Source organism: Ornithorhynchus anatinus, chromosome 1, assembly GCF_004115215.2.
Source record: "Ornithorhynchus anatinus isolate Pmale09 chromosome 1, mOrnAna1.pri.v4, whole genome shotgun sequence".
Classification (NCBI taxonomy): domain Eukaryota; kingdom Metazoa; phylum Chordata; class Mammalia; order Monotremata; family Ornithorhynchidae; genus Ornithorhynchus; species Ornithorhynchus anatinus.
Window position 1 is genome coordinate 3,364,573 of NC_041728.1, and position 24,914 is coordinate 3,389,486.

Consider the following 24,914-nt stretch of genomic DNA (forward strand, 5'->3'; position numbering starts at 1 on the left):
ATGTACAATTCGGCAACAGATAGAGACAATCCCCACCCAACAACAGGCTCACAGTCTAAAAGATACAAGCTAATCAAGTTGGACACATTCCATGTCCCATATGTCACAGTCTTAATCTCCATTTTACGGATGAGGTAACTGAGGCCCCGAGGAGTGAAGGTCACACAGCAGACATAGGGCAGAAGCGGGATTAGAACACAAGCCTTTATGACTCCCAGACCTGGGCTCTTTCCCCTAGGTCACGCCATTTGCACAGGGATAACGTGCTTACTTGCCCCTCCCCTCTCCCCGTCCGCCCGCAGCCCTGGCACTTCCCCCCACGGGGCCTCGGCGTCCCATCCTTGGCCTCCAGAGAGATCACCATCGTCGTCCCTAAGCGCTTAACAAATACGATAATTAAGTAATGAATTCATTCAATCGACCGCACAGCCCACAGCACCACACAGGCTTCTAGACTGTGAGCCCGTTGTCGGGTAGGGATTGTCTCTATCTGCTGCCGAATTGGATTTTCCAAGCACTTAGTACAGTGCTCTGCACACAGTACGCACTCAGTAAATATGATCAAATGAACGAACACAACAGCTGCTTGGGAGTCCTATTGTCATCGTGGCCCAAAGAAACTGTGTTGCCTTGAGCATATTGCCTCAATCCCAGGGAGCGGATTGTGGTCCAGGTTGGTCTGTAGGGGATATGTAAATTATGTTTATTAATTCATTCATTCAATAGTATTTATTGAGCGCTTGGACTAATCGCTTGGAATGTACACTACGGCAACAGATAGAGACAATCCCTGCCCAGTGACGGGCTCACAGACTTGAGCTCACTGTGGGCAGATTATGAGCTCATTATGGGTAGGGAATATGTCTGCTTGTTGTTATAGCGTATACTCCCAAGCAGTGCAGTACAGTGCTCTGCACATAGTAAACACTCAATAAATATAAAGCAGCATGGTATAGTGGAAAGAACACAGGCCCGGGAGTCAGAAGGTCATGGGGTCTAATCCCAGCTCTGCCACGTGTCTGCTTTATGACCTTGGGCCAGTCGATTCACATCTCAATGCCCCAGTTACCTCATCTGTAAAATGGGGATTAAAAGTGTGAGCCCCATATGGGATAACCTGATAATCTTGTATCTATTCCAGTGCTTATAACAGCGCTTGGCACATAGTAAGTGTTTTACAAATACCATGATTATTACTATTCTTTCTGCCTCAGTTACCTCATCTGTAAAATGGGGATTGAGACTGTGAGCCCTGTGAGGGACAGGGACGGTGTCCAACCTGGAATTTACTCCAATGCTTAGAATAGTGCTTGGCACGTAGAAAGTCCTCAACACTTACCATTATTATTGTTATTATTTTTACTGAATGAATATATCGTAAATCATTATTTCATATTAATGTCTGCCTCCCCCTCTAGACTTCAGGCTTGTTTGAGAACATATCTGCTAATTCTGATAATAATTGTCAGAAATATTATCTACTATCTATTATCTACTATCCTACTTCCTACTAGGCCATGCTGTTGATGTACTGTACTCTCCCAAGCACTTAGTACAGTGGTCTTTACATAGTAAGTGCTGACTAAGTACCATTGATTGATTGATTGATTGATTCTCCAGTAGGTTGGGCCTCAAAGCCACACAACAGGTTGGACTCTAAAGCAGCTTTTAAACTCACAACTTGGTGCGGCATTTGATTCTCCCACTGTTGCTTTATTTTGTTTTTCATTCTCTCCAAATCCATGCTGGCTGTCTTCCTTCTGTTTTGTTTTGTTTTTTTCTCCCCTTCTCTGTCTCTGAGTCAGGGACTTGTTGCCTAGGTAGCAGAATTTGATGACAACGTTAGGTTCTGTGTCACCAATGGAGCCCTGGGACTGGCGGAGGGCGGCACTCGTCCTCGGCTTTCTCGAGTTTATTGTCATCCGTAAACCTCTGCCGATGGTGTCAAATGGCCGATAGAATGAGGAAGTTCTTCTGGAGAGAATGATTAGTGCCAGGGTACTAGAAGCAAACACGTCAGCACAACAGATGACGTGTGTGTGTGGTGTGTACATAGCGTAGTCAGGACTGCCATCTTACATCGGCCTTTCCAACCCCAGTCACGCCCCCAGGTGCATTTCATTGCCCACGGCGCCATTTCTGGCTCGCCCGTCCTTCCGTCCAAGGTTGTCGATCTGTGCGTGGCCGGGGTCCTCCCGACAGAACGACCCCCTCCCCACCACCAGTTCCTCACCAGCTTCCTTCATGGTCAAACTGGGTGATAGGAGTGAGAGAGAGCAGAGACAAGGAAGGACCATTTACCCCGGAGGGGCAGGACAAGAGCATATTAATTATATGAATATTTGATTAATTATAAAATATAAATCATTATAATATAAATTATAAATAATTATGTATATATCCATAATTTATCTAGTTATATTAATATCTGTCTCCCTCTCGAGACTGTAAGCTCCTGGTGGGCAGGAAACATGTCTACTAACTCTGTTCTATCTTACTCTCCCAAGCCCTAGTACAGTGCTGTGCACACAGTCAGCATTCAATAAATCCATCTGATTGTTACACTGTACCATCTCTGCTGTAGCATACTCTCTCAAGTGCTTAGTACAGTGCTTTGCACACAGTAAGAGCTCAATAAATATCACTGATTGATCAACTGATAGTTTGTTGCGGGCAGGAAACATAATAATAATAATAATGTTGGTATTTGTTAAGCGCTTACTATGTGCCGAGCACTGTTCTAAGCGCTGGGGTAGACATAGGGAAATCAGGTTGTCCCATGTGGGGCTCACAGTCTTAATCCCCATTTTACAGATGAGGGAACTGAGGCACAGAGAAGTTAAGTGACTTGCCCACAGTCACACAGCCGACAAGTGGCAGAGCTGGGATTCGAACTCATGAGCCCTGACTCCAAAGCCCGTGCTCTTTCCACTGAGCCACGCTGTTTCTCTGGAACACGCCTACCCACTCTGTTATATTTTATTTTTCCAACTGCTTAGTACAGTGCTTTGTCCACAGGAACTGTTCAAAAAATGCCATTGATTGATTGATTGATTGATATGGTGTCCTCTCCCACCACTAACCAGCCCCTCCGTCCATCGCAAATCCCAACAGGTCAAGGTGGATGGGGAGCATTTGGAGTCAGGGGACAGAGGTGAGGTATGGGGCTGGTCTCCGGGGGTCCCTCAGCGGGGACAGTGGGGTGGGGGGAATCAGAACAGAAGCAGGCAGGGTCTCCCCGCTCCCCGGCAGGGTGTGGATGCTGTAGAATTCCCTTGGGATCCCTCTGTCCCACCCCACCACACTCCCTCCCCATCTCCCCCTCTTTCCTCTCTATCCTCTTGATCCTCCAGGTCCACCTCAACCCCCTTCGGCCAAGAGCAGAGTCATAGTAATTATGGTATTTAGTAAGCTCTTACTATGTGCTGGACACTGTACTAAGCCCTGGGGTGGATACAGGCAAATCGGGTTGGACACAGGCTCTGTCCCACACCGGCTTGCAGTTTCAATCCCCACTTTACAGATGAGGTCACTGAGGCCTAGAGAAGTGATGTGACTTGCCCAAGGTAACAGCAGATAAGGTCCCGTGGGCCAGGGTCCAGCACTGGCCGGGGACCCAAAGATGACCCGGTCCAGGCCCCTGCCTCCGGGCGGATGAGTGACCAGCAGTCAGGACGGAGGATTTCCGCTCCGCTCGAAATTTAGAAATCCCCCTCGTTCCCATCCTGCAGCGATGGATCCAGAGAGGGGAAGGCCGAGGAGGAAGGGTCTTTCTGAGGTGGCCACCCCCTCCCAGAGAAGTGAAGTGGCTTGCCCCAAGTCACTCAGCAGACAAGGGGCAGAGGTGGGATTAATAATAATAATAACAATAATAATAATGATGATATTTGTTAAGAGTTTACTATGTGCCAAGCACTGTTCTATGCAGTGGGGTAGATACGAGGTAATGATGTTGTCCCATGTGGGGCTCACAGTCTTAATCCCCATTGTACAGATGAGGGAACTGAGGCCCAGAGAAGTGAAGAGTAGAGAAGCAGCGTGGCTCAGTGGAAAGAGCCCAGGGTTGGGAGTCAGAGGTCATGAGTTCTAATCCCGGCTCCGCTGCTTGTCACTGTGTGACCTTGGGCAAGTCACTTAACTTCTCTGGGCCTCGGTTCCCTCATCTGGAAAATGGGGATTAATAATAATAATAATAATAATGCTCTTGGTGTTTGTTAAGCGCTTACTTTGTGCAGAGCACTGTTCTAAGCGCTGGGGTAGATTTACAGTGTAATCAGGTTGACCCACATGAGGCTCACAGTCTCAATCCCCATTTTACAGATAAGGTAACTGAGGCACAGAGAAGTTAAGTGACTTGCCCACAGTCACACAGCTGACAAGAGTCAGAGCCGAGGTTAAGACTGTGAGCCTCACGTGGGACAACCTCATTACCTTGTATCCCCCAGTGCTTAGAACAGTGCTCCGCACATAGTAAGCACTTAACAAATGCTGTTATTATTATTATTAAGTGAAGTGGCTTGCCCCAGGTCACCCAGCAGACAAGGGGTGGAGGTGGGATTAATAATAATAATAATAATAATAATAATAATGATGATTATATTTGCTAAGCTCTTACTCTGTGCCAAGCACCGTTCTCAGCGCTGGGAGAGATACAAGGTAATGAGACGGTTCCAAGTGAGGCTCCCAGTCTTCATCCCCCTTTTCCAGATGAGGAAACTGAGGCCCAGAGAAATGAAGCGGCTTGCCCCCGGTCATCCAGCAGACAAGGGGAGGGGGCGGGATTAGAGAACCAGCGTGGCTCAGTGGAAAGAGCCCGGGCTTGGGAGTCAGAGGTTACGGGTTCGAATCCCGGATCTGCCACTTGTCAGCTGTGTGACTGTGGGCAAGTCACTTCACTTCTCTGTGCCTCAGTGACCTCATCTGGAAAATGGGGATGGAGACTGTGAGCCTCACGTGGGACAACCCGATGGAGAAGCAGCGTGGCTCAGTGGAAAGAGCATGGGCTTTGGAGTCAGAGGCCATGAGTTCGAATCCCAGCTCTGCCACTTGTCAGCTGTGTGACTGTGGGCAAGTCACTTAACTTCTCTGTGCCTCAGTGACCTCATCTGTAAAATGGGGATTGAGACTGTGAGCCCCACGTGGGACATCCTGATTCCCCTGTGTCTACCCCAGCGCTTAGAACAGTGCTCGGCACATAGTAAGCGCTTAACAAATACCAACATTATTATTATTATTATGCCCCTGTATCTCCCCCAGCGCTTAGAACAGTGCCCTGCACATAGTAAGCGCTTAACGAACACCAACATTATTATTAGAGAAGCAGCGTGGCTCAGGGCTTGGGAGTCAGAGGTCATGGGTTCGAATCCTGGCTCTGCCACCATGGCAGCTGGGGGACTGTGTGACTTCACCGTCTGTAAAAGGAGGATGAAGACTGGGAGCCCCTCGTGGGACAAGCCGATGCCCCTGTATCTCCCCCAGCGCTTAGAACAGTGCTCTGCACATATTATTAGAAGGGCAGGTCCTCTGCTTCCCGAGGCCGGGGAGGGGAGGGTGGGAGGGGCTGCTGCTGGGAGGGGGCGGGACCGGAGGACAGTGAAAGGCGGGAGGAGGGCGCGGCCGCCCTCAAAGTCCCCGCACTGACCGCTGCCCCAGCTCCGGACCTGTCTCCCGACCGTCTCCACCTCTTCTCTCCCTCGTCCTCCGCCCGCAGCCATGCCCAAGTGTCCCAAGTGTGAGAAAGAGGTTTATTTCGGTAAGAGGCCATCACCTGCCCGCTCGGACCTTCCCCTCAACGTCCGGCGCGGGGCCCACCTTCCCCGGGCTTCGATCCCATCGAAATCAGGCCCCGGGGCATCCCCGGGCCCCTTCCAGGTGGGGCGACCGGTCCTGGAGCTGGGCCGGGGGGAGGGGGTGGGCTGGGAAGTAGGGCGAGGGGTGGGTGGGTGCCTGGAGGGACATCCTTGTATATGTGGGGTGGGTGGGGGGCACCGGGTGGGACCTTTGAGAGCAGGAGTGGCGTCCACCACACTCCGTTGCACGAGCTCCGTGTCCGCACAGAGTACGTGCCCCATACCACTGATTGATTGATCGATTGAGGCTTTGGCTTTTCCCCCCTGCAAGCACTGGGATGGGGGTGCGGGGGGGGGGGGGTGTCCCAGTCGGCTGGGATTCGGAGCCTAGTGGCCTGGGCCCCCCCAGGGTGAGCCGACCCCGAGACTCTTCTCCTTCCTGGTTAGCCTGGTATGGGAGAGTTTGGGTCCCCGGCTCTATCAAGCCCAGTGCTTTGCACAGGGCTGGGGGCGTCAAAAGCGCTTAATAAGCATCGCAGTTATTATGATTGTTAGATGTGCGTGTATGCGTAGTTCTCTAGACTGTAAATTCGTTGTGGGTAGGGACTGTCTCTGTTATATTGGCTTATCGTACTCTCCCAAGCGCTCGGTACAGTGCGCCGCACACTGTAGGCGCGCAATAAATACGTTTGACCGACGGGCAGGGTGTGTTCCACCTTTGGGGAAAAACCCTTCCAGGGTGGAGTTGGGGAGAGGGGGTCCAGGCTTCGAGGAGCAGGGGGCCGGGAGGGTCTGTCAGAGGGCAAGGCCGGAGGCCTAGGTAGAGGGTAGAGGGAAGGGCAGGAGCTGTGGGTTGGGACCGATGTGGCTCCGTTTCCCCCGTCGTGCTTTCAGTGCCAACGGCAAAGTGTAGCGTAATGGGTGGGAGTGCTCGTATGCACGTGCCAGTGTGTGCCCGCGCTACTCTGCAAGTGTGCGTGGATGAGGGAGTGGGTGTGTATCCGCATGGGGGAGGGGTGCTGCGTACCCCTAGCTGACCTCTCCCCCCAACCCCCTTTGTGGCACAGCTGAGAGGGTCACCTCCCTGGGCAAGGATTGGCATCGTCCCTGCCTCAAGTGTGAGAAATGCAACAAGACTCTGACATCGGGCAGTCACGCAGAGGTGAGACCCCCCCCCCGCCCTCCCCCCCCGGAAATCACCCCCCTTGGTGGGAGACAGTTGGGACTCTCCCAGAGAGCCTCTCTGCCGGGAGGACAGGCCAGATCCCGTTGGGGAGGTGTGGGGTGGGGTCGGAGAGGTCGAGCTCCCCTGGATGTGGGTTGTGATTCCTCTGGAAAATGCTGTCCCGGACCGGCGTGTGAGATTGTGCTCCCCCAGATTGGATTGTACTCCCCAGACAGTGCTCCCGTATCATGCGACTTCATTCTCTTCCCTCCACAGCACGAGGGGAAGCCCTACTGCAATCATCCATGCTATGCTGCTCTGTTTGGGCCTAAAGGCAGGTGTAACCCCTCCCTCCCCACCCCCAAATCCCTCCCTAGGTCCCCCCGCCTATGTGACTTTCCCTCCATCCCGCCCCTTCCCCCGGGGGATCCTGGAGCGGCGGCTGCTATGTCAAACCTCTGAGCTCCTAGGCCCCACCTTGTCGGCCCCTGGGGCCCCCTTAGTTCTTTTGAGAAAGCATTATCCTGTGGCCGCCACAACTTGTGCTCGTGCTCCGCCACAGTGCCCCCCCCACCCCCAAAATGCTCCTTTCCAGTGCTCCCTCACAATGCTCATCACTCTTTTCCCCTCCTGGCTCTCCTGCAGCTTTCATTCTGCAGGGTCGCAGAGCAGGGGCCTGGTAGTAACACAAACCACATCCACCCCTGCCAGAAATCTCCAGATGAGAAGATGAGGCCCCAGAGCGCTTTCTGTCTCCACCCTCCACCCCCGCCCCAAACCCCCACTTCCGGGCCCTCCCCTCAGCGGGTGACTGACTGACTGGGCTCTTCTTTACTTCCTTGCCAGGGTTCGGGCGTGGAGGCGCCGAGAGTCACACGTTCAAATAGACCCCCTCCGCCAACCAGGTGAGGAGTCCCTCTCCACTCTCCATCCCCGGGAAACCCAATTTAGGTCCCAAGCCGGGTTGGGAGTGGGGGAGGGGGACATCAGGGCAGGGGCCGGGGGGGTTTCCCCGAGCAGCTTGGAGTCCGGGGGTGGGGAATTCCACTGTGGTGGAGCCGGGCATCGACCCTGCTTCCCCTGGTGGGAAATCCCTCCTGGGTTGCCTGGTTCCCAGAAGCCTCCTTTCTCTCGCTCCTCTCCCTTCTCCTCATGCCTAGGGCTGGGGGGATCAGTTGGGGGCCGGGCACCTCTGGACCGGGGTTAGGTTTAGGGGGCGCAGCTGCAGCGCTGAGGGCATTTGACATCTCCGAGATAGTGAATGGCGGCGTTGGCGGCGTCATTCCCGTTACCGGCGGGACAATAAGGCCCCGGGCACATTGGCAAACCAAATGCAGCCTCCTCCCACCACTCCCTTCGTACTCTGGGCCTGTTGGTTTCATAACAGCCAAGGGGTCACGGCCCTAAAATAGCAATCCGGGGACGGATGGGGAGGGCCATTCATCCGTTCGTTCAGTCAGTGGTATTTATCGAGCGCTTACTGTGTGCGGAGCACTGTACTAAGCACTTGGGAGAGGACGATAGAGCAGTAAACAGACGCAATCTCTGCCCGCAAAGAGCTTACAGGGCCGAAGACCCCAGAATACAGGGGCTGTGGCGGGGGTCGGGCTGGGTTTTGGGGCGCGGGCCCCCGGAGCGGTTCCTAGGTTGGCTTTCTGGGGTTCGGGACGGATCCAGGGGCTCTGTAGCTGTTAGGGACTGGCTCGGCTCATCCTCCTCTTTCCCTTCAGGTGTTTCCAGGCAGGAAAGCCTCCTCGCTCCGGGCAGTCACTCGCCTGTGACCCGCGGCCTCACCGCTCCCCCACCACGGCCCCCACACCCCAACTCTCTCCTTGTCAATAAAAACCTTCACCCAAGCCCCTCCTGCTGCAGTTCTTGCGGGAGCACGACGGTGGGGAGACGGGGTTGGGGAGACCCCGGGAGCACTGGAAGTGGGACCAGTCGGTCAGTTACCACAGTTACCGCCTCCCCCCACGACTTCTGGTCAGGGGAACCCCGTTAATCCGGAAAACCTCTTGATTATCCACCCTGTGCTGGTTTCTCGATCTTCCTGGGCCCCGCCACCTATGGGATTTAGGGGGTGGGGACATGGGGAGCCCTGAAAGGGCAGGCGGGGCGGGGGTGGTGGTGTTCTGGGTTCAGGCCTGGAAAACGCCCTTCTGTGTTCTGAGACTTGGAGCTTGCACTCCCTCCTGCTCCCCTCCTCCCCAGGGACACTTTATTATCATTACTATCATTATTATTATTATTATTATCCACCCTGCCCACCCGATCCCAGGTCCCCGGAGGGGGATTTGGGAACCGGGGCAAGGCGGACTGTACCGTATTGTTGTTGGTATGACGTCCTGACTGATTCTCGTTGGGTGTCAGCTCTGCAGGGTCATGGGGTGAGCTCAGCTCTGGCCCCCCCCAGCCCCGTGGTGCAGGCCGACCTGGATCCTCTGACCTTGGTGACCCCACGGGGGTCAGCGACCTCCGGCTCCCCCGGAGGGTGTTCCTAGCCGGGCCTCGTCTCCTTGGCCTCAATTTGTAGGTCTGGGAAATGGGTCAGTGCAGGACTAGAACCCCTCCTCGCCTATGGGACCACTCCTAATCCCACTCTCCTTCCTTCCTCCTCTGGCATTCATTCATTCAATCGTACATACCGAGCACTTACTGTGTGCAGAGCACTGTACTAAGCCCTTGGGAGAGTACAATAGAACAATAAACAGACACATTCCCTGCCCACAATGAGCTTACAGTCTAGAGAAGCAGTGTGGCCTAGTGGCAAGAGCATGGGTTTGGGAGTAAGAGGACGTGGGTTCTAATTCCGGCTCTGCCGTTTGTCTGCTCTGTGACCTTGGGCAAATCACTTAACTTCTCTGTGCCTCAGGTACTTCATCTGTAAAATGGGGATTAAGACGATGAGCCCCATGTGAGACAACCTGATTACCTTGTGTCTACCCCAGAGCTTAGAACAGTGCTTGGCACATAGTAAGCACTTAACAAATACCATTATTATTATTAAAGGGACCAAAACTTCGAGGGGTCGGGGTGCGAGGGAAGGGTCCAGGGGTGGGAGGGCTCTGAGTTTGGGTGATCAGCCAAAGGGTGGCCCTGGGATTCAGAATTGCTGGGTCTTCTTCCCTCCCCTTTTTTTTTTAATGGTATTTGTTAAGCACTTACTACATGTCACTGTTCTAAGCCCTGGGGTAGTTACGCTAATCAGGTCGGACGCAGTCCTTGTCCCACCTGGGGCTCACAGTTTAAGTAGGAAGGAGGACAGGTAATGAATCCCCATTTTACAATCGAGGAAACTGCAGCACAGAGAAGAGACTTGCCCAAGGTCACACAGCAGGCAAGAGGTGGAGCTGGAATTATTCGTTCAAACATATTTATTAAGCACTTACTGTGGGCAGAGCACTGTACTGAGTGCTTGGGAAAGTACAATGCAACAATAAACAGTGATGTTCCCTGCCTGCAATGAGCTCACAGTATAGAGGGATTAGAACTCAGGTCCTCTGGCTCCCAGGCCCCTGCTCTTTCCAATAGGCCACACCGCTCGCCAAGCTTTTGTCTCCAGCTGCGGAACCCACTCGTCCAAGGCAAGTGACCAGCAGGGCTGGGCGAGGTGTCCTTTACGAGGGCAGCCAGGTAGGTCTGGCCACCGGGCTTGTGTGGCCCGAGCTCTCTCAAGAGACCCAGGCCCAGGGAGGGGGATGGTGGTGGGGGGGGGAACGGGACCCACGATAGCCACAGCAAGGAACTCCCAGGACCAGCTGGAACCTGGCCCGGGAGAGTCCCAGAGCGGGTCCGGGATCATAATAATAATAATATTTGTGGTATTTGGTAAGCACTACCATGTGCCAAGCACTATTTTAAGCCCTGGGTAAATACAAGGTAATCAAATTGGACACACACATGGGGCTCACTGACTTAATTCCAATTTTACTGATGAGGTCACTGAGGCACAGATAAGTGAAGTGACTTGCCCAAGATCACAGACCAGACATGTGGGAGAGCCAGGATTAGAATCCACATCCTCTGACTTTCAGGCCCGTGTTCTTTCCACTAGGCCACGCTGCAGATGGTGGGTAGAAACACCACCTGCAGTGGGCTTCCCCCTCCCATATTCCTCCCCAGGCAGAATCTGCTGTTGGAGACCCCCAGGACCCTTCCAGCAGCTGAATACCATCTGCCTTCCCTGGACAATGTTGGCTCATTTTTGTTTGTTTTTTGGTAATTGTAAAAGGTTTACTATGCATCAAGGACTGTTCTAAACCCTGGGGCAGATACAAGTTTCTCGGGTTGGATACAGTCCCTGGTAATAATAATAATAATGATGATGTATTTGTTAAGTTCCTACTATGTGCCAGGCACTGTACTAATCACCAGTGGAGACAAGCCAATCGAGTACCGTGCTAAACGCTTAGTACAGTGCTTTGCACACAGTAAGCACTCAATAAATATGATTGAATGAGTACGATTAAATGAGTTGGACACAGTCCCGGTCCCACGTGGGGCTCACAGTCTCGATTCCTCTTTTGCAGATGAGGTCACTAGGCACAGAGAAGTGAAGTGACTTGCCCAAGGTCGGTCAAACAGTAGACAAGGGGCAGAGCTGGGATTAGAACCCATGACCTTCTACCTGCCAGGCCTGTGTTCTATCCGCTATACCATGCTGCTTCCCTGTCCCCCATGGGGCTCACAGTCTAAGTAGGAGGGAGTAAGATTAAATCCCCATTTTACAGTTGAGGAAATTGAGGCACAGAAAAGTTAAGTGACCTGCCCAAAGTCAGACAGCAAGCAAGAACCTGGGTCTTCTAACTCTCAGGCCTGTGTTCTTTCCAGTAGGCAATGCTGCTTCTTGGGGGAGAATGGCCCTGCCCCCTGAATAACATCCTTGTCCCCGTGACCCTCCAACAACGTGGCTCAGTGGAAAGACCCCGGGCTTGGGAGTCAGAGGTGATGGGTTTGAATCCCGGCTCTGCCACTTGTCAGCTGTGTGACTGTGGGCAAGTCACTTCACTTCTCTGTGCCTCAGTTACCTCATCTGTAAAATGGGGATGAAGACTGTGAGCCTCACGTGGGACAAACTGATTACCCTGTATCTACTCCAGCGTTTAGAACAGTGCTCTGCACATAGTAAGCGCTTAACAAATGCCCACATTATTACATTATTATTATTGTGTCCTATTCCTGGAAAAGCACTCTGGGCTCCCTGGAACAGCACCACGAGACAGCATCTACGCAGCCGCCGGGAGCAAACGGGCCTCGTAGAAAGATGCTTTTGTTTGCCCCCTACCCGAGCAGGGAAGACAAGTCCGGAAACTCCTGGATTCTAATCCCGGCTCCGTCACTTGTCTGTTCTGTGACCTTGGGTAAGCCACTTCACTTCTCTGGGCCTCAGTTTCCTCTTCTGTAAAATGAGGGATTGAGACTGTGAGCCTCATGTGGGACAGGGACTGTGTCTGTCCTGACTAGGTTGTATCTACCCGGACCCTTAGTACAGTGCCTGGAACATAGTAAACACCTAACAAATACCATAAAAAAAAAGTCTGAGTTTGCCCCAGCCTCGGTGATCCGCCGCCAATGCCCTCCCTGCATGACCGAGGCAAACCCTGAGATGAGCACCATCACTCATCCTATTCTGCCTGGATTCCTGCATCAGTCCCCTTGCTGATCTCCCAGCCTCCTGTCTCTCCCCGCTCCAGTCAATATTTCACTCTGCTGTCCGGATCATTTTTCTACAGAAACGTTCAGGACACGTCACCCCCCCTCTTCAAAAACCTCCAGCGGTCGCCCACCTACCTCTGAATCACACCAAAACTCCTCACCGTTGGCTTTAAAGCTGTCCATCACCTTGTCCCTTCCTGCCTCACCTCGCTTGCTCTCCTTCTACAACCCAGCCCACACACTTGACTCCTCTGGTGCCAACCTTCTCAGTGGGCATTTCCCCTGTCTCACCGCTGACCCCTGGCCCACCTCCTGCCTCTGGCCTGGAACGCCCTCCCTCCTCTAATCCGACAGACGGTGACTCTTCCCTCCTTCAAGCAGCGTGGCTCAGTGGAAAGGGCACGGGCTTTGGAGTCAGAGGTCATGGGTTCGAATCCCAGCTCGGCCACTTGGCTGTGTGACCGTGGGCAAGTCACTTCACTTCTCTGTGCCTCAGTGACCTCATCTGTAAAATGGGGATTAAGACTGTGAGCCCCACGTGGGGCAACCTGATTCCCTTGTGTCTACCCCAGTGCTTAGAACAGTGCTCTATACATAGTAAGCGCTTAACAAATACCAACATTATTATTATTCAAAGCTTTAATGAAGGCCCATCTCCTCCAAGAGGCCTTCCCGGACTAAGCCCCACTTTTCCTCACCTCCCACTCCCTTCTGCGTCGCCCTGACTTATTCCCTTTGCTCTTCCCCCAACCCAGGCCCAAAGCACTTATGTCCAGGTCTGTCATTTTATTTATTTCTATTGATGTCTGCCTTCCCTGCTCTAGACTGTAAGATCATTGTGGGCAGGGAATGACACTGTTTACTGCTGTCTTGTACTTTTCCCAAGCGCTCAGTACAGTGTTCTGCACACAGCAAGCGCTCAATAAATACGATTGAATGAATGAAGGACTGAATGAATGAATGAGAGGAGGCCCGGCCCGCCCCCTGCTGGCCGGTGTCCGCACGCCGTAATGCGCGCACACCCACGTAACTCAGTTAATCCTGTTTATCAGTTAGTTAATCATTAGTTAGTTTCTCAGTTAGTTAACCCTATTTATTGAGCGCTTACGGTGTGCAGAGCACTGCTCTAAACCCTCGGGAGAGTGCAATGCAACTATAAACAGCGTGGCTCACTGGAAAGAGCACGGGCTTTGGAGTCAGAGGTCATGGGTTCGAACCCCGGCTCTGCCACTTGCCAGCTGTGTGACTTTGGGCAAGTCACTTAACTTCTCGGTGCCTCAGTTCCCTCATCTGTAAAATGGGGATTAAGACTGTGAGCCCCACGTGGGACAACCTGATTCCCCTATGTCTACCCCAGCGCTTAGAACAGTGCTCGGCACATAGTAAGCGCTTAACAAATACCAACATTATTATTATTATTATTATTATTATAAACGAACACATTCCCTGCCCTCAAGGAGCTTTCAGTCTAGAGGGGGTGACAGACATTAATAGAAATAAATTGCAGACATGGACATTCATTCATTCAATCGTACTTATTGAGCACTTAACTGTCTGCAGAGCACTGTACTAAGCGCCTGGGGAAATTCTGTTTACAACAATAAACGGCTTAAGTGCTGTGGGGCTGGAAGGGAAGCAGCATGGCTTAGTGGATAGAACAACGGCCTGCGAGTCAGATGGACACATATCATGATTATGATTATTATTATCATTATTATTACTGCTGAGTGGTAGTCCACCCCCAAGAGGAAGGGCCTTTAAACAGCAGCAGGAGGGATTTGGGTTAGATCCTCTAGACTGTAAACTCATTGTGGGCAGGGCACGTGTCTACCAACTCTGTTATATTGTGCTCTTCCAAGTGCTTAGTAGACTGTTTTGCACACAGAAAGTCCTCAATCAATACGATTGGTTGTCCCCGTGGAGAATTCCGGGCAACAAGGGATGGGGGTGAGACACATATTGAGAAACAGTGTGGCCTAGTGGATAGAGCACAGGCCTGGAAGTCAGAAGGACCTGGGTTCTAATTCCGGCTGCTCCACTTGTCCGCTCTGTGACTTTGGGCAAGTTGCTTCACTTCTCTGGGACTCAGTCCCTCATCTGTAAAATGGGTATGAAGACTGTGCGCTCCATGTGAGACAGGGACTGTGTCCGACCTGATTAGCTCGTATCCACCCCGGCACTTAGCGTGGTGCCTGGCGCATAGTAAGTGCTTAAGAAATACCATTAAAAAAAAAAAAAGTATTCGGTGAGGTTTGGGGTCCCGTTTCCTGTTTCGGAAAAGACCCCCTCCGGTGGAGGCAACCAGACCAGGAGGCAGGGGGATGAAGGGGATGACCCCTGTGGGGTTCTGGGGGGCTCTGGGTCAAGGTATGAGCTCACCCCAATAAACCCAGAGACCCCTCGCTTTGACACTGAGAGCAGAAGGTGGTTCTGTCCCCGTGCCCAGCCCTGCGTTTCCAGACCTTCCGGAGTGGTGAAATCACAGGCCTTGCGGTCTCGGGGGGATGGTGGTGGGAGGGGTGGGAGTGGTGATAAGGGGAAGGAAAGTTTTCCAGGATCCTGCGTGGTTCCCTTTCAACCCCCGGTTGAAACGCCGGTTCCTGCCACAGGGAAACCTTCTGCCTACAGCTGGCAGCAGCTGGAGCTCCGCTTTGAGACAAGGCCAGGCCTGGCCCGGTGGTGAGGGATCAGGGAGGGATTTGCAGGAAGCACAGTTCCATATCTTCTGGATTCCTTGTGACTTGCACACCCGTGGGCACAAGGATGTCCCCCGGGCTCGGGGAGGGGGGCTCTGATAAGTCTTGTTCAGTCTGGTTTCCTGTGGGAAAGGCTGCCTGGCTTCACTGGATGAGGGAGAGGAAGGGGAGGAGGAGAGAGAGAAGGAGAGAAATAGGGAGAAAGAGGGAGGGGGGAAGAAGAGAGAAAGAGAGAGGGAAAGATAGAGGGAAAGGGATAGAGAAAGAGAAAGAGAGAGGGAAAGAGAGAGAAAGAGAGAGGGATAGGGAAAAAGAGATGGAAAGAGAGAAAGAAGGAAAGAAAGAGAAAGAGAGGGAGAGAGAGGGAGAGAGAGGGAAAGAGAAAGAGAGAGGGAAGGAGAGGGAAAGAGAGAGAGAAAGAAAGATAAAGAGAAACAGTGAGAAAGAGAAACAGCGAGAGAAAGAGAGGTTGAGAGAAAGAGAAAAAGAGAAAGTGAGAAAGAGAGCAAGAGAGAGAAAGGGGGAGAAAAAAAATGTTGGTATTTGTTAAGCGCTTACTATGTGCAGAGCATTGTTCTAAGTGCTGGGGGAGATAGAGGGTCATCAGGTTGTCCCACGTGAGGCTCACGGTCTTCATCCCCATTTTACAGATGAGGGAACTGAGGCCCAGAGAAGTGAAGTGACTTGCCCACAGTCACACAGCTGACAAGTGGCAGAGCCGGTATTCAAACCCATGACCTCTGACTCCCAAGCCCGGGCTCTTTCCACTGAGCCACGCTGCTTCCCAACTTGCAAGACCAGTGTTCACTGATCTATGGGGGGGGGAAAGGGGAAGGAGAAGGGAGTTGGTTGGGGAAGCAGCAGTAGAATACAGGACGTTAAAATGACTTTGCCTTTCAACTTCCTACCAGGCTGATGTTTGCTGTTAATTCAGCTCCTCTCTTTCTGACCTCTCCCCCTTGACCAGTCCCTCTTCTTCCTCCCTTCCTCCACCAGGCCGACAGCCCTGTGGATCTCAGAGGTTCTCTGGTCTGAACCCAAACCAGCCAAGGAGCTCTGACTCCTTACCTTTGGCAGAGTGCTTAGCTCTGGTAATTGTGATACTCGTTGAGCGCTTATTACGTACCAAACAAGGGTAAATACAATCAGATCTGACCTAGTCCCTAAAGAGTTCATAGTCTAAAGCGGGGGGAGCGGTCCCAAGTGTCAGTACAGTGCTCTGCACATAGGAAGCACTCAATAAATACGATTGACTGAATGAATGAATGAAAGAGGACAGGTAATGAATCCCCATTTTACAGATGAGGCTCAGAGAAGTAAAGCGACTTGTCCAAGGTCACCGGGCAGGCAAGAGGCAGAGCGGGGGTGAGAACCCGGGTCTCCCGGCTGCCAGGCCCGTGCTCTTTCTACCAGGCCATGCTGCCCCTGCATCCACCGCCCACCCGCCCCACACTCTCCGTTGGCAAAGGTCAGGCATAGAGGGACTTTCAGTCCCTTCCAGGCTCCGTCAAAGAATCCTCAGTTGTCCCACGCTGCTTCCTACGTGAATCCTTGTCCCTCTCGGTCCACTCTTCTGACAGCCACTGCCCCATCCCTCTGCCCACTCCCCCTCCACCGGACTCTTGGTCATCCCACGGGATGGTTTTCCCGAATCTTGGAATGCCGTGCCCTTCATAATAATAGTGATGGTATTTCTTAATAGTTATAATAATAATGATAATAATGATGACGGTATTTGTAAAGCGTTTACTATGTGCCAAGCACTGTTCTAAGTGCTGGGGTAGATATAAGGCAATCAGTTTATCCCACGTGGTGTTCACAGTCTTCATCTCTAATTTACAACTGAGGTCCAGAGAAATTAAGTGATTTAAATCCCAAAGTCACACAGCTGAGAAGTGGCAGAACTTGAACTGGACTCATGTCCTCTGATTTCCAAGCCTGTGCTCTTCCCATTAAGCCACACTGCTTTCCTAAGTGGAAGAACACTGTTCAAAGAGCTGGGGTAGGTACAAGTTAATCAGGTTGGACACAGTCCCTTTTCCAAATGGGGCTCACAGTCTTAATCCCCATTTAGAACACTGGGGTGGGAGTCAGAAGGTCATGGGTTCTAATTCCTGCTCCACCACAAGTCTGCTGTGGTGTGACCTTAGGCAAGTCACTTCATTTCTTTGGGCCACAGTTATCTCATCTGTAAAATGGGGGTCAAGAGTGTGAATCTTATGTGGGACAGGGACTGTGTCCAACCTGACTAATTTGTATCTACTCCAGGGCTTAGAACAGTGCTTGGCACATCGAAAGCTCTTAACAAGTACCATAATTATTGTTATTTCACAGACGAAGTAACTGAAGCATAGAGGAGTGAAGCGATTTGCCCAAGGTCCCACAACAGAGCCGGGATTAGAACCCAGGTCCTTCTGACTCCCAGGCCTGCGCTCTATCCATTAAGCCCTGCTGCTTCTCTATGTCCCTCGCGAGTCCTTCTCACTGACTGCCCAAGGATAGGGATGTGGGTACAATCGTCACCCCTGCCCGCCGCCTGCCATAATAACGTTGGTATTTGTTAAACGCTTACTATGTGCAGAGCACTGTTCTAAGCGCTGGGGGAGATACAGGGTAATCAGGTTGTCCCACGTGAGGCTCACAGTCTTCATCCCCATTTTACAGAGGAGGGAACTGAGGCCCAGAGAAGTTAAGTGACCTGCCCGCAGTCACACAGCTGACAAGTGGCAGAACCGGGATTCGAACGCTTGACCTCGGACTCCCAAGCCTGTGCTCTTTCCACTGAGCCACGGTGCTTCTGCCTCCTGGAGATGCGATCCACAGCGACAGATGAATGAAGGGAGGAAAGTTTGGCAGAAGAGGATCCAGGGATCATGGTGGCCCTCAGCTGGCAGGATGGGATTATAAAGCACATAGTAGGTGCTTAATAAATACCACTGAATGAATAAAACATGAACCCGGAACACAAACCTGGAAGGACAGTACCCCTTTCTCCAGAGCTAGGTGTCCGTCTCCAGGAGCCCCTAGTGCCCAAGGGCAAGGTGGGGGCTGGACAGGGCCAGGGGTAAGGGCAAGACCAGGAGTTGGGAAGGGGCAGTACATCAGGAAATTGTGGACTAGAAGCAGCATGGCCTAGTGGCTAGAGAAAGGGCCTGGGAGTCAGAAGGTCATGAGTTCTAATCCCAGCTCCGCCACTTGTCTGCTGTGTGACCTTGGGTAAGTCACTTCACTTTCCCAGGCCTCAGTTCCCACATCTGTAAAATGTGGATTAAGATCGTGAGCCCCCGTATGGGACGGGGACCGTGTCCAACCCGACTACCTTGTATCTACCCCAGCTCTTAGAACAGTGCCTGGCACATAGTAAGCGCTTAACAAATACCATCATTATTATTCTTGTGATTAGGAGGGTCTGCTGGGAGGGATGGTTTTGGGAGGGTGACCTCAGCCCCTCTGGTGCCAAGTCTTGGCCGTCGCCCCTGGAAACTGTGAGCAAACAGGGCGGGTGGAGCGGGCTGGGTCTGGCGAGGGCGGTTGCCATGGCGCCGGGGCAACAGAAAGCCACTTGTCACGGGCTGAGTCAACCCTCTGGGGAGGGAAACCGCGGGAATCTGAGGAGAAAATATGCCGCGCTCCCCGCCGACTGTCGGCCCACCCCCAGCCCGACACCGCCACTCATCCTTCGGCCCTTTCTCCGGCCGTGCCCTTCACCGTAGACCGGTCCCCCTCCCAACTCATCCCTCTCCACCCACCCTCCACCTCCCCGCTGGTCCTCGTCTAGGGACCCCGCGCTCGCGATGCCCTGGATCCTCAGGAAAGGCAGCTCCTTCCGGGGTGCTCTCTGGGATGCTCTCCTGGGTACCCTCTGAGATGCTCTCTGGGGGTAATAATAATAATTAATAATAATGATGGTGTTTGTTCAGCTCTTACTATGTGCCAAGCACTGTTCTAAGTGCTGGGGTAGATACGAGGTAATCCGGTTGTTCCACGTGGGGCTCAGTCTTAATCCCCATTTTACAGAGGAGGTCACTGAGGCACAGAGAAATGAAGTGGCTTGCCCAAGGTCATACGGCTGACAAGCGGTGGAGCCGGGATTAGAACCCACGGCCTCTGACTCCCAAGCCCGGGCTCTTTCCATTAAGTCACGCTGCTCCCTCTGAGATACCCTCTGGAGTTCCCGCCCCATGGTGTCCTCCGAGATGCCCTCCAGGATTCCCTCTGGGGTGCCCTCTCTGGTGCCCCCCTGGTGGGCCTTCCGGGATGCCCTCCAGGATGCCCTCCGGGGTTTCCCGTGGCTTGGGGAAGCCGAAGCGGCAACTGGCTCTGATTGCGCTTGGCAGAGCAGGGCCGGGACGGGGTCCGAGGCCCTGCCCGGACTCGTGGCGGAAGTGAATTTGGGGTCTGGCTTCATCCCCAGTGTGACCCCAGCCTCTAGCTCTGCCGGCAGAGAAGCAGCTTGGCTTAGTGGAAAGAGCGCAGGCCTGGGAGTCGGGAGACCTGAGTTCTAATCCTGCCTCCACCACTTGTCTGCTACATGACCATGGGCAAGTCACTTCACTTCTCTGAACCTCAGCTATCACATCTGTAAAACAGGTATTAAGACTGTGAGCCCTCTGTGGGACAGGGACTGCGTCCAATCTCATTAGCTTGTATTTACCCCAATGCTTAGTACAGTGCCGGGCACATAGTAAGCACTTAACCCTTTAAAAAGATCCACATCCCCCTGTAGGCAGTAAATTCCTTGTGGAGAGGGACCATGTTTACCAACTCTGTTGTATTGTATTCGCCCAAGTGCTTAGAACAGTGCTGCGCACACCGTAAGTGCTCAGTAGTGCTCTACACAAAGTATGTGCTCAATAAATGTGATTGAATGAATGAATTAATAACTACCATTAATTGATTGATTGATTTGGCCTAGTTTTGGTGCTGGGAGCCCCTGATGATTTTTATTTATCACATTTATTTATTTATATATATATATACATATATATATATTCATTTATTTTTTATGGTACTTGTTAACCACTCACTATGTGTCAAACACTACTCTAAACTCTGGGGCAGGTGAAAGTTAATTCAGACACAGTTCCTGTCCCGCTTGGGCCGCACAGTCTACGGTGGAGGGAGAACACATATCCCCATTATACAGTTGAGGAAACTGAGTCAGTCAGTTGGATTTATTGAGCACTTAGGGTGTGCAGAGCCTGTACTAAGCACTGACACCGGTAAGTTTAAGAGACTTGTCCAAGAGCGAGTAATTGGCAGAGCTGGGATTAGAATCCAGATCCTTTTGACTCCCAGGCCCGTGCTCTCTCCACTAGACCAAGCTGCTTGTCCGCGCCTACTGTGTGCAGGGCACTCTATTAAGTGCTGGGGAGAGAACAACATAACAGAGTTGATAGACCTGTTTCCTGCCCACAGCGAGCTTATGGTCTAGAGGGGAAGACAGACATTAAGATAGATAAATTACAGATATGGACATCGGTGCTTTTATTGCTATTGTTCTTGTCCGTCCGTCTCTCCCGATTAGACCGTAAGCCCGTCAAAGGGCAGGGACTGTCTCTATCTGTTGCCGATTTGTACATTCCAAGCGCTCAGTACAGTGCTCTGCACATAGTAAGCACTCAATAAATACTATTGAATGAATGAATGAATGAATAAATGAATCAGTGCTGTGGGGCTAAGGGTGGGATGCATAAAGAGAGCAAATCCATGTGCGAGGGGGAGTGGGAGAAGAAGAAATGAGAGCTTAGTTGGGGACGGCTTCTTGGAGGAGATGTGTTTTATTAAAAAGGCTTTGAAGAGGGGGAGAGTGATCGTCTGTCAGATATGAAGAGGGAGGGCCTTCCAGGCCAGAGGCAGGACGTGGGCGAGGGTTTGGCGGCGAGATAGACGAGATTGAAGACTGTGAGAAGGTTAGCGTTAAAGGAGCAAAGTGCACGGGCTGGGTTGTCCTAAGAGAGTAGTGAGTTGAGGAAGGAGGGGGGAAGAGGATTGAGTGCTTTGAAATCCATGCTGAGGAGTTTCTGTTTGACACGGAAGTGGATGAGCAATTACTGGAGAGCCAAGTTCTCTCCCAATCCTAAAATCCTCCACGGAAGGAGCCTCTGGGCCCTTTCCATAATCCTCCTTGTTGAACCTCGCTCCCACCTGCTGCACTAGATGCATTAGAGAAGCAGCGTGGCTCAGTGGCAAGAGCCCGGGCTTGGGAGTCAGAGGTGATGGGTTCGAATCCCGGCTCTGCCACTTGTCAGCTGTGTGACTGTGGGCAAGTCACTTCACTTCTCTGGGCCTCAGTTGCCTCATCTGTAAAATGGGGGTTAAGACTGTGAGCCTCCTGAGGGAACAACCTGATTACCCTGTATCTACCCCAGTGCTTAGAAAAGTGCTCTGTACATAGTAATCACTTAACAAATACCAACATTATCATTATTATTATTATTATGCCCCATCCTTGCCCGAATTAATGGAGACCAGGTCCCAGCTCTGGCCCCGGCCGTGTTCCCTCCTATGTAGCCGCTGGGAGTTTCCTCCATCCTCCGTAGTCAAGGCCCACGGCTGGATGCGTAGAGGAATGCCCAGGCGGGGCTGACCAACAACGCCAGCGGCCCAGGTGACCGGGGAGGGATTCCCAGCCTCCCCGCCCCGCCTGCCCATCCCCACTCCCAGCCCCACTGCCTGTTACTATTTTTCTCTTGACACTCGAGGGCCTGAGAAACTCGGTGACTGGCTCTTACCAGGCCCACAGGGAGCTGGAAAAATGTTGTGAATGTGGGACCTAGATTGGGCTACCACTGAGGATGGGGATGGGGGTTGGGGGCTGGGCTGGGACTGGCCTAGGGGCTAGAGCTGGGACTCACTGGGAGGGGGCCAAGCACAGTCAATTGTATTTACTGAGTGCTTAATAATAATAATAATAATAATAATGTTGGTATTTGTTAAGCGCTTACTATGTGCAGAGCACTGTTCTAAGCGCTGGGGTAGATACAGAGTACTCAGGTTGTCCCACGTGAGGCTCACAGTTAATCCCCATTTTACAGATGAGGGAACTGAGGCACAAGGAAGTTAAGTGACTTGCCCACAGTCACACAGCTGATGAGTAGCTGATCCGGAATTAGAACCCATGACCTCTGACTCCCAAGCCCAGGCTCTTTCCACTGAGCCACACTGCTTACTGCGTGCGGAACACTGTACTAAGCGCTTGGGAGAGTACAATGTGTGCCTTAATGGAAAGAGCATGGGCTTGGGAGTCAGAGGTCGTGGGTTCTAAACCCGGCTCTGCCACTTGTCAGCTGTGTGACTTTGGGCAAGTCACTTCACTTCTCTGGGCCTCAGTGACCTCATCTGTAAAATGGGGATTGAGATTGAGAGCCCCATGTGGGACAACCTGATTACCTTATATCTCCCCCGGCGCTTAGAACAGTGCTTGGCATATAAGCGCTTAGCAAATACCATCATCATTATTATTATAGTAGAACAATAAAACAGACACATTCCCTGCCCACAACGAGCTTGCAGTCTCCCTCCTTTGAACTTGGATATGCTCTCCGTATCCACCCCTCCCTCAGCCTCACATCACTTATGTACAAATCCAGAGTTTATTTATACTAATGTCCGTCTCCCCGTGTCTACCAATTATGTTATATTGTACTCTCCCAAGCCCATAGTATTTAATAGTATTTATTCAATAGTATTTATTGAGCGCTTACTATGTGCAGAGCACTTGGAATGTACAAATCACAGTAAGCACTCAATAAACACCATTTATTGACTGATTGATTGGCCAGAGTTTGCCATATGCCCGCTTTCTTGAGGAGAGAAACTCCCTCTTTGATGTCTCATTGGATTGAGATACAGTTGGATTTGGTTTAGTGGCTAGAGCCCCAGGGCCTGGGAGTCAGAAGGTCATAGGTTCGAATCCCGGCTCCACCGCTTGTCTGGTGTGTGACCTCGGACAAGTCACTTCTCTGGGCCTCAGGAACCTCATCTGTAAAATGGGGATGAAGACTGTGAGCCCCGTTGTTATTAATCGTATTTATTGAGTGCTTACTCTGTGCAAAGCAGTTTATTAAGCACTTGGGAGACGACAATATAACATCAGATACATTCCCTGCTCACAGTGAGCTCACAGTCTAGAGGGGGAGACAGACATTGATATAAATAAACAAATAGATAAATAAACAAATTACAGATATATATATATATACACAAACAGATACATATGTGCTGTGGGGAAGAGAGGAAGGATGAATGAAGGAGCAAGTATGAGCAGTAGGAAATGTATAGGACAAGGGACTGTGTCTAACCTGATTTACTTTTACCCACCCCAGTGTTAATATATTTCCTGGTACATAATAATAATAATTATTATTATTATGGTATTTGTTAAGCAATTACTATGTGCCAGGCACTGAACTAAGCTCTGGGGTCGGGTCGGACACAGTCTCTTGTCCCACGTGGGGCTCACACTCTCAATCCCCATTTTACAGTTGAGGCAACTGAGGCACAGAGAAGTGAAGTGGCTAGCTCAATATCACACAGCGGACAAGTGGCAGAATTGGAGGTAGAACCCGTGACCTTCTGATTGCCAGGTCCATGCGCTATCCTCTATGCCAGGCTAGTCAGTGCTTAACAAAACCACAATTATTATTATTTCTCAGGGCTAAAGGGGCTGTTTACTACAAGTGTTTGTTATGCTTTGGAAAATGTTTTTGAAGTTCTCCGGGCTGGGCTGACTGACTGTTTCCCTCGCTGCCCTGGGGCCTCCGGTCATTAGAACGGGGCCAATTTCCTCCCAAGGGGGGTCTTCTCCACCCAACCTCTCCCGCCCCCCCCCCCCCCCCAACCCCACGGTCTTTTCCAGGCAGCCGGACCCCGGGGAGGAAGAGCAGAGACAGAAGCCAAGGAAGTTGACGACGATGGTATTTGTTAAGCGCTTACTATGTGTCAAGCACTGTTCCAAGTGCTGGGGTGGGTACAAGCTAATCAGGTTGGACACAGTCCCTGTCCCATGTGGGGCTCACAGTTTTAATCCCTATTTTACAGATGAGGGCACTGAGGCCCAGAGAAGCAAAGCGACATGCCCGAGGTAATAACCGTGGTATTTGTTACGGGTTTACGACGTGCCGGGCACTGTACTAAGCAAGGGGATGGATACAAGCAAATCGGGTTGGACACAGTCCTTTACCCCACGAGGGGCTCAGAGAAGTGGCGGAGCTGGGATTAGAACCCAGGTCCTTGCGACTACCAGGCCCGGGCTCTACCCACTAGGCCACGCTGCTTCCTAGCAGGGTCTACCTGGATCACACCCAGAAACACATGCAGTTGAACACAGCGAAAGGGACCAACGTGTGCTTGAGGCAAAGCCGGACGCATTGGGTTGGGGTCTGTCCAGAACACTGTGCTTATTTGTATATATTATTTATTCCCCTATTTATTTTGTTAATGAGGCATATATCGCTCCCTGATTCTATTTATCTTGATGATGTTATCTTATTTTGTTTTGCTTGGCTGTCTCCTCCGTTTAGACCGTGAGCCCGTTACGGGGCGGGGATTGTCTCTATCTGTTGCCGAACTGTACATTTGAAGCGCTTAGTACAGTGCTCTGCACAT

At 51.8% G+C, this 24,914-nt stretch overlaps 1 protein-coding gene across 1 annotated transcript; it reads left to right on the forward strand.

Moving 5' to 3' along the window:
- The first annotated feature begins 5,583 nt into the window (after window positions 1-5,583).
- On the forward strand, window positions 5,584-8,811 carry CRIP1 (cysteine rich protein 1). Its single transcript, XM_029082334.2, has 5 exons — window positions 5,584-5,752; window positions 6,857-6,951; window positions 7,231-7,288; window positions 7,801-7,859; window positions 8,685-8,811. The coding sequence occupies exons 1-4, from the start codon at window positions 5,713-5,715 to the stop codon at window positions 7,839-7,841; spliced, it is 234 nt and encodes a 77-aa protein (XP_028938167.1). The 5' UTR covers window positions 5,584-5,712; the 3' UTR covers window positions 7,842-7,859; window positions 8,685-8,811.
- The last annotated feature ends 16,103 nt before the right edge of the window (window positions 8,812-24,914 follow it).